The sequence below is a fragment of the Haemorhous mexicanus genome, chromosome 3 (assembly GCF_027477595.1).
Source record: "Haemorhous mexicanus isolate bHaeMex1 chromosome 3, bHaeMex1.pri, whole genome shotgun sequence".
Taxonomy (NCBI): Eukaryota; Metazoa; Chordata; class Aves; order Passeriformes; family Fringillidae; genus Haemorhous; species Haemorhous mexicanus.
The window spans coordinates 44,541,676-44,555,981 of NC_082343.1; the positions used below are offsets into that span (position 1 = coordinate 44,541,676).

A 14,306-nucleotide genomic window follows, 5' to 3' on the forward strand; every position below is an offset into this window, starting at 1 on the left:
AGCATTCAAACTGTGCTTGAATTAGAAATTGACTGCTGTCAATGTGCTCTCACACTTCACTTTTTTAAAAATTCCTTCTTCCCCTCCCCCCTGATGAGTTTTATATTAGAGTCTTGCTGTAGATGATCTGACTGAGCAGAAGTAGTGGGAATCCACACTGTCACTCTGTAGACAGAGTGATGAAGGAGAAGTGTGGTGTGTTAAGTAGACCATTTTTGAAAAGGACTGCTGTGTACTGATTTCACAGTTTCACAAGTGTTTGGTGGAATTATTTTATGGGATATGACTGCAAACCCATTAAGTGTTGTTTGCAAATTAATTTATGACCTAAGAAAACTACACAGTTACTATGCAATATCCTTGCTCCCCTATTTCTGTGTAATATTTAAAGCTGTTGTCGGATCTTGACTGAAAGAATCCAGAGTGTTCTCTCCACTTTAGACATTTGCATGGACTGCCTCTACAGACTTTTGTATTGAAAGTGGGAACAAAAGAGTTTTTCCCTGGGAAGAAGAACAACAAAACTTACGCCCACACCCCACCTCCTAAAATAAGCTGTTGTGAATATTTTCTGTAGGCTTGTAACTTGTGTGTCCATCTGCCTCTTTGGAAAGTGGGTAAATTATTCTCAATAGCTTAACTATAAGTTAAAAAGAAATTTGCCCACAGGTTTGGAAAAAATTGGGCTGGATATTTTTGGGGAAGTGTCTTCTGTTATTCACTATGCTGAAGGCACCCAGTGCTGGTGCTGGCTTGTTTTTCCAGACCTGCTTGTGTTCATCCTTGGGGTGTTTTGTTGTTCATCAGATGGGCTGGCAGGATGGATCAGTGAGCTGGGTGTAGGGTTAGTGGTGACAGGGGAGCCTGGGAGCTGTTCTCTTAGGCAGCTGGTGGTGTGAGTTTGGCAGTTCTAGCTGGCCAAGGCAGGTATCAGTGTGTTGTTGGGTGGAATATATCTGTGAATTGTGTAAGGAGGTTTGGAGAATGATTGAGGCTGATCAACCAGAGATGAATTTGGAAAGTGAGTTCTAGTAACAAATATGTAATTGAGGAAAGGGTGATTTCTCTTATTCCCCTGACTAAATAGGTGATTCTTTCTGACATGGGAAGTGTTTGCTATTTATCAACTTACTTTTTGGTAGACTTTTTTTTTGCTTTCTTAGTGTTATGACTAGACCAGGTTTAAACTGTTTTTTTTATTTCTTGAGGTGTGAAAATTTAATATCAGCTGATGTGATTCTAATTCTAGAGAGAGGTGCTGTAATTTCATCAAATGGCCTAAAATGAGTTGTTGCATTAAGGGGGTAAGTGGCTTGATTGTGACGACTCAATGACATGCATTATGGGAGTGTGTCAATAAAAACACAATTATTGAAACCCTGGCTAAAGAAGAGCATTCTGGCTTTTACAGTGCTCAACTCTTTGAAGTGCTTTTTAGTGGAGAATGGAAACTGCCATGCATTTTATGACCTCAGAGGATATGTTATTTGCCACGTTTTGGAAATCTAACAGTTGAGTAACTGAACCCAGCCTGTAACCTTAGAAATCGCAGGAAGCCTTGGTGAGGAAATAATTGTTATTATATCCAATACAGTGTAACTCAGCAAAGCTTCCCTCTGTAGATACACTTTATAAAACTTTAGATAAACCACAGTTACAGTTAACACTCGGTAGGTGAGATGAAAAAGCGGAGGCCTTTTCATTTTAGGAGTTACGAAAATCTTTATTTGAAAGTGGCTTTCATTGAAAGCCTGTTTGTGCAAAGAGGTGATACTTGTTTGTTTCAACATTGGCTGTGTTGAGATCCGTGCCATCTTATTTTATATTTTTAGTGGGGTCTTTGAAATTCAGTAAATGAGTCAAACTGTAACTTATCAGGAACTTGTCACATTTTACATATTTCTGTGACATAGGAGATGAACAGTAATGGTTATTGTCATGTCAGATTAATCTCCAAAAATGGTTAATTTATGCTTCTGATAGGTTAAACATTTATGTGCGTACGTTTGTAAATAATAAATATTTGGAACTCACTTACTTTGTTTGTGTATAGCTTGATGCAGGTGTTATGGGCTTCTTTAAGAGCAGCAGCACTACATAAATTGCTTGGAGCAGTGCTTTGATAGTTGGCTTTGAGTATGACCAAATACCTTTTGTTCCACATTACAGTTACCACCCGCAAGTGCTCTGAAGATGAATTTGTTATTCTAATAAAAACAAACTGTGTATAATATAGGTGTATTCAGACAGCTGAGCTACCTTTAAAACTGCATCTATAATTTCTCACTTTCAGGGAGAGCTTAAATGATCTTGCAAGCATTCTGCATCACATGCTTAAAGGAGTGAGAAGGTGATTACGTCGAGGTTTCTGTGCTGGTCTATAAAATTCTATTGGAATAACAAAAATGTAAGGTATTTACACCTTTTCATCCACAGATGCTATTAGAACATTCAGTCAAAAAACCTGAGCTGCCACTTTTGTGGCTGAGAACAAAGACTGGTGGTCTAAAATAAATTAGATGACTGTTTTGCTGTTCTTTGGTGTCAGGTTGGGTACAAGAGAATGTGCTCTTTCCATCGGTGGGAAATGCTCCTAGGCTTCACCTCTCCCTCTTTCGTCTCACTTGGTGTGACTAAGATGTGAACAGCGTTGCTTTACAGCAGTAAAGCTTTTTTTTTTCCCTCTGCTTTGGATCTGAACTGCTATTGTACATGAAATGTTGATCATCAGGAAAGATTGCTATGGTGAAAGAGCTGTTAAGAATATTTCTGAGCTTTCATAATTTGAATTTGAAGTCATTTGCACATATCTGCCATTAAATATATGTTACACCGTCTTCCAAGACTGTGAAATATATATTAAAAAAAATGATTTTTAATATTACTATTGGAAGGCTCTTCCATTTGTGGCGTTTCTCTCTTTCTAAATGTGTGCCTCACACAGTGCATGACACATTGTAGTGTATGGTTTTAAAATTGCCTTTGGTTGTTTTCATTCTGATAATTTTGTAGTTAATTGCGAACAGTTGTTTGCTCTTCCAGCTGAGGTAAGATGAGAAGAATTTAAGAGCCGTCTTTTTATTTTTTAACAAGCCAGCTGAATTGGTTCAGTGTAATTTCTCTGACATGCAGACAAGGCAAGCTGTAGTTGGAAGGCTATGCAGAAAAAGTTTATAGAACGGTATTTCAGATATGTAATAGTAAACAACTGAAATTATTCTAATCTTGAGAAGAGGGATATGGCATAAGGTAAACAGTGCCTAAACAGTACACCCAAGGCAATGGAACCTTCCTGGCTGGGTTTTGTGATGGCTGAAGGCACTGTGGGTGTTCTCTAGCTGGACCTGGAGACCAGGCTTCCCCTTATCCTTTGGGGAAGGTGTGAGTGTCCATGTTCATGTCAGTCCCAGCTCTGTCCACTCTGCCTTGCTCTCAGGGGCAGCCACACTGGGGCAAAGGACCTGCAGCTCTCTCCCTGTAGCATCCTCTGGATGGCTTTTGGCTTGGCCTAGCTCTAATCCTGGTAGAACTTGGGCAGTGTAACTCTGCTCTGGTATCCAGGTGAGCGGTTTGTGCTGCTGGATGGACTCACCAGGAGATAGACCTGGGGTCTGTCAAGGAAAAGAAAGCCAAACCTGTCTGGAGGGCTACCTGTGAACCTTGTGAGGAGCACAGACGTGCCTGGGCTGTATGTGATCTTGTTCAGGACACTGGAATCATACTCCTTTGGCTCCAATAATTTTTAGAATTTCATCCAGTTTACTTGGTGTGAATATCTAATGCTTTGGCCAATTTAAACCTTATTTACATTAGCTTAGTTTAAATTTGGTGTTTAAAGAGCTGTAATTGTCTGTCTACTTTAGAAATTCATAGCGACTTAGTGAGATCAATTTTAAACTGATTTTAATTATACCAGAGAACCTTTTGTGTTTTTACAGAGGAGGCCTATGACAGGCCTTTTTAAAAGGCCATGGGGTATATGCAGCCTTAGAATGTCTCTTATGCATGACTGATTTCTTCTGCTGAAGTCAAATTTAGGCTATTGTTTTGTGTATAAACCAAAAGAATTAAATTTTTAAGAACATTCTGTTCAGTTTTTGTTCCCTTGCTCTGAGAGTGATTCCTGTTTTTTAAGACTTCTATTAAATTATTCCCAGAACAGCATTTCACTGTCTTTTTGTAGTCGACAGGCTGATGGACTCCATGACCTTTTTTACGTCTGATTTCTGTGATGCTTTTTTTCCTCAGACAAAAGAGAATATAAGAGACTGCTGGGATATTCTAATTTATGGTGATAGGAAGCAGAATACAGAGGCTTAACTGCAGTCCCATGGTGAGATGTGCCACTATTCTAGTATATGGAAAATGTATAAATTGCTTTTGTTGAGGGTTATTTGGAGAGAATGTAATGAATGTTGGGAAAATCCTCCTGGGAAGTTTTGGTTCTAATGCTTAAATTCTTGTATAGGATGTTGTCCTAGTGAGGTGTGCATGAGGCCTGTGTTAGGAGCTGCTGAGGAGTTTAGATTATGTGCATATCCATCAATGTAAAAACTGACAAAGGATTGTGATTAGGGTGGAATGTTAAAGGTAAAGAAAAAATCAGAAACTTGTGTATTTGTAAGGGCTCTGTGTGGGTGACATGAATATTTCTAACACCCAATTGATTCTGTTTCTGTGAGTAGAGGGCAGCTAATAGAGGGCATAATTCAGCTAGGCATCAGATCCCCTTGAAGAGTGATTCTGGCAAATAGGTGCAGTCAATATCTTTTTGTGTTACGAAATGGATGATAGTGCAGAGCTTGTATTCCCATTGATTCCCATTGTGCAGGACAGACAAATGGAATTACCTTTTAACTAGCCGTAAATCCATGAGAGAATGAAAGTAGTCATCATGTAATCTTTTACCAATAATGCAAATATAAAAATGTGCAGAAAACACAGACATTAAATTCTGATCTCCCACTTTTAGTGTTTACTGTGGTATTTTTATCTTGTTTGGGTGGGGTTTTTTGTTTGTTTTCCTACCTCTGCAAACAGCAAATTTATCTTTTCATCTGCGTAAGTAAGGTATGTGTAAGGAAATAAAGTTACTGAGCAGAGCCTGCTTCTTAATGATATTAATACTTTAGTAATGCTACAAACTAATAGTTTTCTAGGATAGGTGATTCTTCATGCAAAGATTTGCCTTTAACTTTACATTTTGGTCAATAGGTAGTATCATAAATCTGAATGACAACTCGTACAGTATCTCATTAGACTGACATCTGCAACCACAGGGTGTTACAGTTCTATCTGTTATGGCAGCAGAGCCTGAACCACTGACCACTCATAGTGTTGAAACATGGGTATGTACACCAGAAACTGAACAAAACCTCTTTGTGATCATGGTTCTCACATTTCGGATGCAGATTCAGTCCTATCTTAGATGTGTCTGTAAGCCTGAAATCAGTTTGGATCAGAGAAACCTAAACCAAGTTTCTGCTTCAGCGCGCTGTTTGGCAAGTTGAGAATGGAAAAGCCGAGTGATATTGAGAACGGGGAAGATGATGTGATACATTGTACCCAGGTTTGTGTCCTGACAGACGAGCTTGTTGGTGAGCTCACTTAAGAACAGGTGCAAACTCTTTAGAAGGTGAATGAATGCACACGGTGTTCTCTATCTGCAGTATGGTCAGTGTCTGTGTTTTGTTGAAATGGAAAACGATACACTGCCTGAAGTTTCAGAAACGGCTGTTTTCAGATGCCACAGTATGTTAAGCCTGGAAAACTGCAGAAACACTGACTGACTTTTTCTCCCCTCCCAGGTGATCACCAGCAGTTAATGCCAGCGGGCTCTCTCCGTAAAAAGAAGCTGGCAAAAAGACCTGGATACATGAGGCCAGAAGCTCAGCGACAGATCGAGTTTCAGTCCCTGGGTGCCTGCGCAAGGTCCAGCCCAGCAGAGCTCCAGCATGGCAGGCAGCACTGTGGGGGCTCTGAGGGCTGTGCTCTGCACAGACAGTGCCAAACTGACCTGGAATTCCTGCGCTGTAGTGCTGTAGCTCCTGCTAATGGGGTGACAACCTTGGCCGCTGCTGGAAACGCTCCAGGATGCAGTGGAAATCTTTCTTGTTGCAATAGTCCACGGTCAGATCGCACAGGGATAGGGGTCTGCCCTGCTGCCGCAGCAGGCAAGGGAGATAAGGCTTCTGCTGTGTGCTGTACATGGCAGAAAAGCTGCAGCACCAAAGTGAGCAAGCCCCCAAACATGTATGCTTTGGATCAGGCAGAAGTGAATAACAACTGTGAATATCAAAACAGAGATGGTATTTCTTGTTCTGCTGGTGCACAGGATAGCTTTAGATCAAGTTTCAGTTTCATACAGCTCTCCCTGAACTCGGCCTCTGGAGTAAATGATGTGGAAGGCAAATCTATTGAGCAAGCTGAGATCGTTCTGCATCCCAAAACCACAGGCAATCTGCAGAAGCCAGGAGAGATGGCACAAACTCATGAGCACTTGGGAGATTTGTGTTGCTCCTCCAGTTCCGGTGAAGATTTGCAGTATGAACGTGAGAGCCCAGTAAATGATAAATTACAGGACTGTGAGACTGTCTCTCTCTTGGATATAGACACAACATTTTCATATTCTACAGATTCCTCGGATGCAGCATCTGCTGGCTCTTCTGTCACCTCAGGCTATGAAAGTAGCTTTACTGTCAGTGACCATAACTGGGATACTTTGATGAAAAAATATGAACCAGTGTTACAGGATTGCTTGCTTGGCAACCGCAGTGCGTTAAAGGTCAGTAATCTCACTTTGTTTTTGATACCTTTTCCTCAAAACATTTTATTTGTAGTGCCAAAATCAAAGTTTTTGTGGGAGTTCAGATACTACTGGCTTTTGTGGCCTTTGTTCAGAGTTTTGCAGTAGACCTCTGCATGATAAAAATGAGGTAACGGGATTTGTTTGGTTCTTTAAAAATAGGTGATATTTTTGCAGTACCCTATTCTATTCTCTACTGAAACTTTAATCCTCTCATTTCTAACATCACACATCAGTTTCTGACTTCAGTAAGTACCATTTCTTTTCTCAGGCGGCTGTTTTGTCTGCAGCTTGGGTTATACATAGTATAAAATTAGGAGGCGGTAAGAACTCTTTTCCTGAAGTATCATGATTTAATAACACTAAACTTTTTAATTGGACATGCTGAAGTTGAGCCAAAGACTTCTAAGAATTAGTCAACTTTGTGAAAGTAGTGTGTAATCTAATAGGTGCTCTCCCCACATGAAGAAAAATGGGGGTCAAGTTCCTCTCTGTCTCCAGCTGGGAACTGAACCTTTTTTCTTTTCCCCTTCCACCCTAGGGAAGTAGTGGGCTGGTGAGTCAGGAGTCTTTTTGCATATATGTATGTTCCCATATTTATACCTACAGTGTATACAGGCAGTTTAATTTCACTGTGCCCTTTATAGGAGAGAGGTGGGCAAAATTTAGAAGGATCAGCTGTGTTACATTTTTATGGTGGTAGGGTGGGCATTCTGAGCTTACCCAATCAAAGGAGCCAAGTATTGGCTTTATTGTGCACACAGGAAACATTAATCTAGAAATTAATATGGACACAATGGATTGCACTAATTTGTTCAAGGTGCACTGAGTGGGTAGTGGGGATTTTGTTGGTTTTTTGTTGTTGTTGCTGAGTTGATTCGGTTGTTTTTATTTTGTTTGTTTGTTTGTTTTTTCGTTTTAATTGTCTCACTAGTGCCTGAGTTTTTTGGTTGCCTTTCAGAAACTCAGATCTTTGCAGCTTCTCAGCTCAGACACATACCTGATGAGATGTGCTGTATTGTCTTTAGGCCTAATGAAATAACCTGCTCTGGGGAGACTTTGCACAAACCTCTTGTCTGGGCAAGACAGAAGGCTGAGAAACATTTATTCTTTCTTTGCTTACCATGACATCTGACCTGGGCTTACAATGCTCCATAATACTTTATTTTCATAGATGATGTGTGTAGAGCTCAAACTGAGTTCTCTTATTTACAGACTTCACACATATTTACATGGAGCAATTTCTTTGGTTTCATGCCTGGCATTGCAATGTGCCCATAGTATGAGGTGGTTTGGGAAATTAATTCACTGCAAATTTGGGAATGTATAACGCCATCAAAATAGGAAATTATTTTTCTTTCTTTTCATTATTGCCTATTTGATAGGCACAAAAGAAACATTGCTATCTTTAATTTCTGTATTCATTAATACATTGAATGGAGAACTGGGGATTTGTGCCCTCAGATGTCTTTGCCCTTGGTTAGCCAGTAGTGTATGCTGAATTTGAAGCACCTTCCTATTGTAATGATAATGAGTAGAGTCTCAAAATTTTCAGAAGGGAACAAAGGCAATGGTAGTCAAGAAAAGGAAACAATACCAAAGTTGTTAAAATTATGCTTTTTCTGTACTTAAAAAGTGATCTTCATCTGGTACACATCTAGGACATGCCGCTCTGAAGCACAAGCAGGTCTTTGATTAGCTGAGCTCCAAATGCCTCCCAGCCTGCAAACAGAAAGCACTTTACAGTGCAGCATCAGTCAGTTTGCCGTGGGCGTGCCTGGGCTGTGGTACCCAGGCAGACTTTAAATGACCTGCCACTGTAGGGCGGGATGGAATAAACACTGCCAGCAGCAGCAAGGCTGTGCTCTCGGTATAGGTGGCTGTTATACATCATGTGTATGAAAAAAGTGTCACATGAATCATTCCTACTGCAAGCTTCTTTAAAACTCCATAAAAAGTCGGGCATAAAACACAGAAAATAATTTATGGTGAGGGTTCTGAGCTCCTCCCTTCAGTACCATTCGCATTCCTCACTAGCCTCAGAGAAAAAAGATTGGAGTTTCAGGAAGTAAAAACTGAAAAAAAGTAAAGCACAGAAGAAATGGGAATGTATGAAATGGTTTGTATTTGTTTTTCTTGTGGTGCATCCTGTAGCATATTATTAATCAAACATTTTTGGATACTCTCCTGACTTTATTTTTATAGTTCGTTTCTTACCAGTCTACTTTCACATACTATATTTAGAGGGAAATTCTGAATTTAAAGGTTTGTGTGTTGATTGTATAATTTATGTGTTGATGTGTAGTCTTGATAACTGAGTGCTTCTATTAACTTGTTGACTGGCTATACCTGTTTTTCTAAATATGAGGATTAAATATGAAAGAGCTTCAGGGAGAAGGGAAATATTTTTAAAGATTTCTTAAGGATGTCTAAACTATGGATTTTAGTGCCCTTCCAAGCTCTTTCAGGCTTTGGACTTTGAGATATTCACTGGTTCTTTCTCCAGGCTCACCTTTTTCAGGGCTGATAGTGGCTTGTTTGGTACAGATCATGCATAAATTCAATAAGAAACACATTCCAGTCATGTACCTGCAGCTGTGGCTGTCATGGCAGTGAGGAGAGTACTCAACCTACCTTCTAACCAATTTCTTTTAACAGCAAAAACTTGTAAAGGCCTTACAAATTTTTAGTAAATCTAGAACTTTGGTCCAGACTCTTGATGTTAACGAAGAGAAGCATTAACTTTTGAAATAAAACTTTATTATGGTAAGTTTCTTTTGGAATGTGAGAGAGTACTTTGTATGTGGTTTGGGTATTCTTGGTGTTCTGCTTTTTTTCCTCAACTAGCATTTGCATTGTGAAAATGCAAATATCAACATTATGTAGATAAGCCTAAATTGTGTTCTAAGGAAACTTTTTTTGGCTGCAAATTAACATTATTTTCTGACCCATAACATCAATATACCTGTTCCAAAGTACTCATACTGCATTTCTGTTTACAGAATAAAATGTCGTTTGCATATGGAAATTTTATATTTGTTCTCTGCAAAATTCAGGTAAAAGATTGTTGGAATGAGCTTGGGAACACACTGTTGAGTACAATGTGATCAGAAGTAGATGTCATGCTGACAGAATTCTCTAATAATCATACTTTCATTTATTCAAAAGGTGAAAAATATCCTACGATCACACTATCTCCTTTGCTTTTCAAGAAACATCATTTGTTATTCTCTGTGTGTGTTTGGACTAAAGCCATGCTTGGCTCAAGTAGCTGCAGTTCAGCTGACTTCCTAATAGGTCCGTCTACTTAACAAATGCTGGGCTTTACTATCAAAATTTGACCATTGTAGTGATGTAGTAATCCATTAAATTTATATTGTGTAGAAGTTAATAGTCTCTATGTTTTAAATGCAGCTTCTTCTTAACTAACTTTTTTTCTTTGCGTAGTTAAAATCCTTGATCTTACGGCTTCAGAGGCTTCAGGAAAAAGCAGTAGAGGAAGATGACTATGATAGAGGTGAGAATTGCTCCTCCCTGCTCCCCACTGGATCATGCTGCTGCTTTTTTTTCTTTCCTTCTTTCTCTATTAGTTTTATTTTATATTTCCTACATAGCAGTGACTAGGTGTGGAAAACGAGTTCAATGAACTGTATTGTTTATTCTGTCATATGGCAGGAAACAAATTAAAGTAGGTCAGCAGCAGGTAGCAACAGTTTTTATTTTCTTGAGCCACATCACCATGTGGCAAGGTTGAAATCCAAATACCCACCATCTGGATCAGCTGTTTTGAAGCAGCATGACTGAAAAAAAAAGCAGAAATGAGTGGAAGCTTCAAAAGGAGAAAGGACAGGCACTGGCTGCTGACAGAGTGAGATTTGCTGCTTGCCACATTTAGTCATGACACTACAACAGGGCTCATAGAAGTAAGGTCAGTAGCTATTACAGAAGTGAATGATACTGTCCTGTGGGATTAAGTTGATGTCCACTGAGTTCAATCAAATTCAGCTAGACAATATGGTGGTGATGCAGCTGCTGGTAAATATCTATCTTTGAATAATGCTTTTTCTTTCAAATGCCTTTTCACTTCTGATAAGTTTTATGTGTGTGCACATTAATAATTAGAGCATCTATTAACACACGTTGGGTTTCTTATTGTTTCTTGTTGTTGTGGTCTGTGTTCAGGTACTCACATTTTGGTAATCTTGAGGTTCTAAGGTAAATTCTTCCTGCTAGGTCTGTCTTCAGCTGGAAGAGACTACAAGCATTTCACTGAAATCTGCATGGATACTTCAGAGAATAAGTGTGGAAAAAGACAGTTCTTTTCCTCCCACTTTCATATTCTTGGCTTTTAGGAATTGGGCAGTGGTCAGACTTGTGGTTTGCCTCTCCAAATTAATGTGTGATGCTTTACAGTTGTACCATGACTCTGTTTTCCTGCCCCCAAAGATGTCCCCAAGATGAAAACCTAGTGTCTAGGGGGTAGGTGTGTAGCACTTTTGCAGGAGTGGTTCTGTTGGCCTCTTAAAGGCCTGCCTGTGTGTAGGAGAAGAGTCTGCTACTGCCACAAGTCATTCTTCTAGTGTGGCATCTCCTAATGGGGAAAACACTTAGGTGTGTTAAAATCTGAGGATGTAGTAGATATTTATGGGTTTAGTCTCTGTCAAATAGACATTATTAATGTGTGTGCTTTACATGTGTAACACTCATAACTCTTCTTTTTTAAGTGCCTGTGGGTTGAGCTCACAGTTGGAGACTTCCCAACAGCTGTGTACTCGGTGTGCATGGTTACCACAGACTCCAGCTGGGATTCTCTAGGCAGTCAGCCAGTCTGACAGCAGTGTTTCAGTGCATCAGGTGTGACATCTCCATGTGATGCCATATAGCCGTTGACCACAGGGAAAAATGATGACTTGTGTTGAAATCTCACACAGAAAGCTCTTGTGTAGTCTTCCTGGGCACTAGTCTTATATCCTTAAAACAGGACAAGTTGTCTATTGTCCATCACTTCCTCCTTTTACCCTTTTTAGTTCCACCCTAGTTATCAAGCAGGGTTAGCACAGGGGGTGGTTTGCAGAATGTTGCATTAATTCCCCTCAGGTCAGTGGTCTGGCTGAAGTGTTATTTCACCAGGTGTTGTGGGCAGAGAGAGAAAAAGTGATAAGGAGAATCCACAGGTGGGATTGCTGATTTCTGTGCTAAGTCTGGCATAAACAGGCAGGAAACATTTGTTCTGGTATGGGACTGGATGCTGAGGTGCTTGAGAGACTTTAACTTGAGTTTTTCCATCCCTTTGAAAACTAGACACCGTTCTCAGAAAATGACATGCTTCATGCATGCATGCAACCAGGCATCCTGAACTTAATAAATTCCTAGCTTTTAAGTGCTTGACCTGTTTTCTGTCATACTGGTCTTTGCTCTGTTTCTGATACAAGTATCAACTGTTGGGTTTTTTTGGTTTTTTTTTTTCATGGAGGCTGAACTGGCTCCCTTAGTTTTCCTTTTGTGAAATACGGGCAGTGTATCTTCACGATAAGACTTGCATGGGGAAGGTGCAGTGCTGCAAGGAGAATCAGAGCTGTGACCTTCCTCACCTTGCAGTGGCAAAGCTTTCCACCTTTGCTTTTAGAGCTATGCTGCTGCTCCTGGTGGAGAGCAAAGTCTTCCCTGGCGTGAAGTGAGAGCTTGTTAAATAACTCACAGATTGGCCCAGTACCAATATCTGTTCAAGTGAAATCTGTAATTAGCCTTCTTTAAAGGGATCTTATTGCCAAATATTGCTAGTAGGGAATGGAATTGCTAAATGTGCAGAACCATGATGTGGGGCATAAATGGTGGTGAATTATCAGGGAGTGGGAGAAATGAGCCTGGTGCATGGGGAGGGATGAGGACATTTTAACTGTAATGCTTGAGAGAAAATTACTGATCCTGTAATTTGGGGAGTGACTCTGAATGAGTCCTCTGCTAAGAGCAGAACTGTTTTGGATCAGAGATGATGGTAGTGTTGTGTGTAGTGCCAACACAGGTCTTGCTCATTTGGAAGTGCTGCTGGGGAAGGATAGACCTAGTGTGATGAGAATAGCTGTGAAATGGCCTGGACATGGAAGAGGTGAAGAAGGGAGGAGGGAGAGCAGGTGGGGGAGGTGTATGTGTGGCTAGACTCCCAAGGGAAAAGTTCAATTGCCAGTAAATACATTATCATGTGTAACTACTGCCTTGCTGCTAGAGTCTTCTCTCCAGCTTCAGCCATAGTCAAGATCTTACTCCAGAGATTTTCTGACTCCAGCTCTTTAAGAGTCATGTAGTCTTGGTGGAAGGCCTCTTGGTGGGAGGGAGATGTGTTAGCACTTAAAACTCCTCTAAGTGCTCAGAAATGTTTTCGGCTGTCTGACGCTGCAAACTTCACAGCTTAAGGAAAGACAAGCATCACAGGTTTGACGTTGTTGCTTTCCTGCTCTACAGAGCTTTTTGAAAGCTCCTGTAGTTTGGGGTAATGATTGAAACTGAATTATCAGTAAAGTAGTGTCCCTACAGGGAGGGAAAAGGGATGCGCGGTGTTTTCAGTTGTAGCAGCAAGACTAGGAAATTACTCAGAAATAAAGGCAAGCTTATCCCTCTACAAAACCATGGACAAATACCTTGTTGCAAACAGTTCAGGAATCAGGATACATTTGTTTTTCCACCTTGCAGAAACACAGGAGAAATGCATAGTGCTGGAGCTGTTAGAGAGCATGGTGTCTTCCAGATTAATGTTAATGCATTAGCATTTATTTCCAGAGTGAGGGAAGATGTTTTAAGGGCAGCCACAACCCTCCATTGTTGTTTTAAGAGGCAAGGAAATGCCTGTTTAAGTCTTTAGCTTGTTTCTTCCTAGTTTTTCCTTTCTTTAGATGAATCTATTTGCTTTTTCTTCTTCCTTCCCTTGAGCTTGAGAGGTGCACAGCAAAAACGACTCTTTTGCTATTGCTTGGTTACTTTTGCTGTGCCTCTGAAAGACCTGCCTTGGCATGGTTAGGGTGTTGGTGTAGAGGAGCTTCAATCAGGCATTCAGAGAAGTGCATTTTTTCCTACTCTTTCTGGCAGTGCTGAGTGTGCAGGGTGTGGGATGTGTTTGTTCCGAGAGCATTGGGGGCTGCTCGGGGTGGAGGCCACCCCCGTGTCCCTCACTGGTGCTCATTTTCTAGAGGTCACAGTGCTGTGAAATCTGCAGGGTGTTCTCTCTTTGTGCTGTAGCTGTCAGGGCTTGTTTCAAATGCAGATATTCCTCGGCTGTGAAGTGGTTGTGTGAAATGCAGACTCAGTGAGACAAACATCCTCAGTCCCAGTATAATTTTAAAGAGGAACCCTTGGGATGTTATGTGTTTTATTGCTCTTGCTTCTTTTTAGAAGCAGAGAAATATTGGGAAATAAATGATTTTTTTTCTGTATTTACTTGTGGTCTCCTCTTGATGGCCACATTACTGTATATTTTCAAAGCAGGTGGTGTACCATGGGAATATAAGCA

At 40.4% G+C, this 14,306-nt stretch overlaps 1 protein-coding gene across 1 annotated transcript in view; it reads left to right on the plus strand.

Moving 5' to 3' along the window:
• The window catches only part of DISC1 (DISC1 scaffold protein), a 188,058-nt gene that overhangs the window by 12,781 nt on the left and 160,971 nt on the right, over positions 1 to 14,306 (plus strand). The window contains 2 exon segments of the mRNA XM_059841603.1: positions 5,808 to 6,784; positions 10,253 to 10,322. Coding sequence (XP_059697586.1) covers positions 5,808 to 6,784; positions 10,253 to 10,322 — 1,047 coding nt within the window.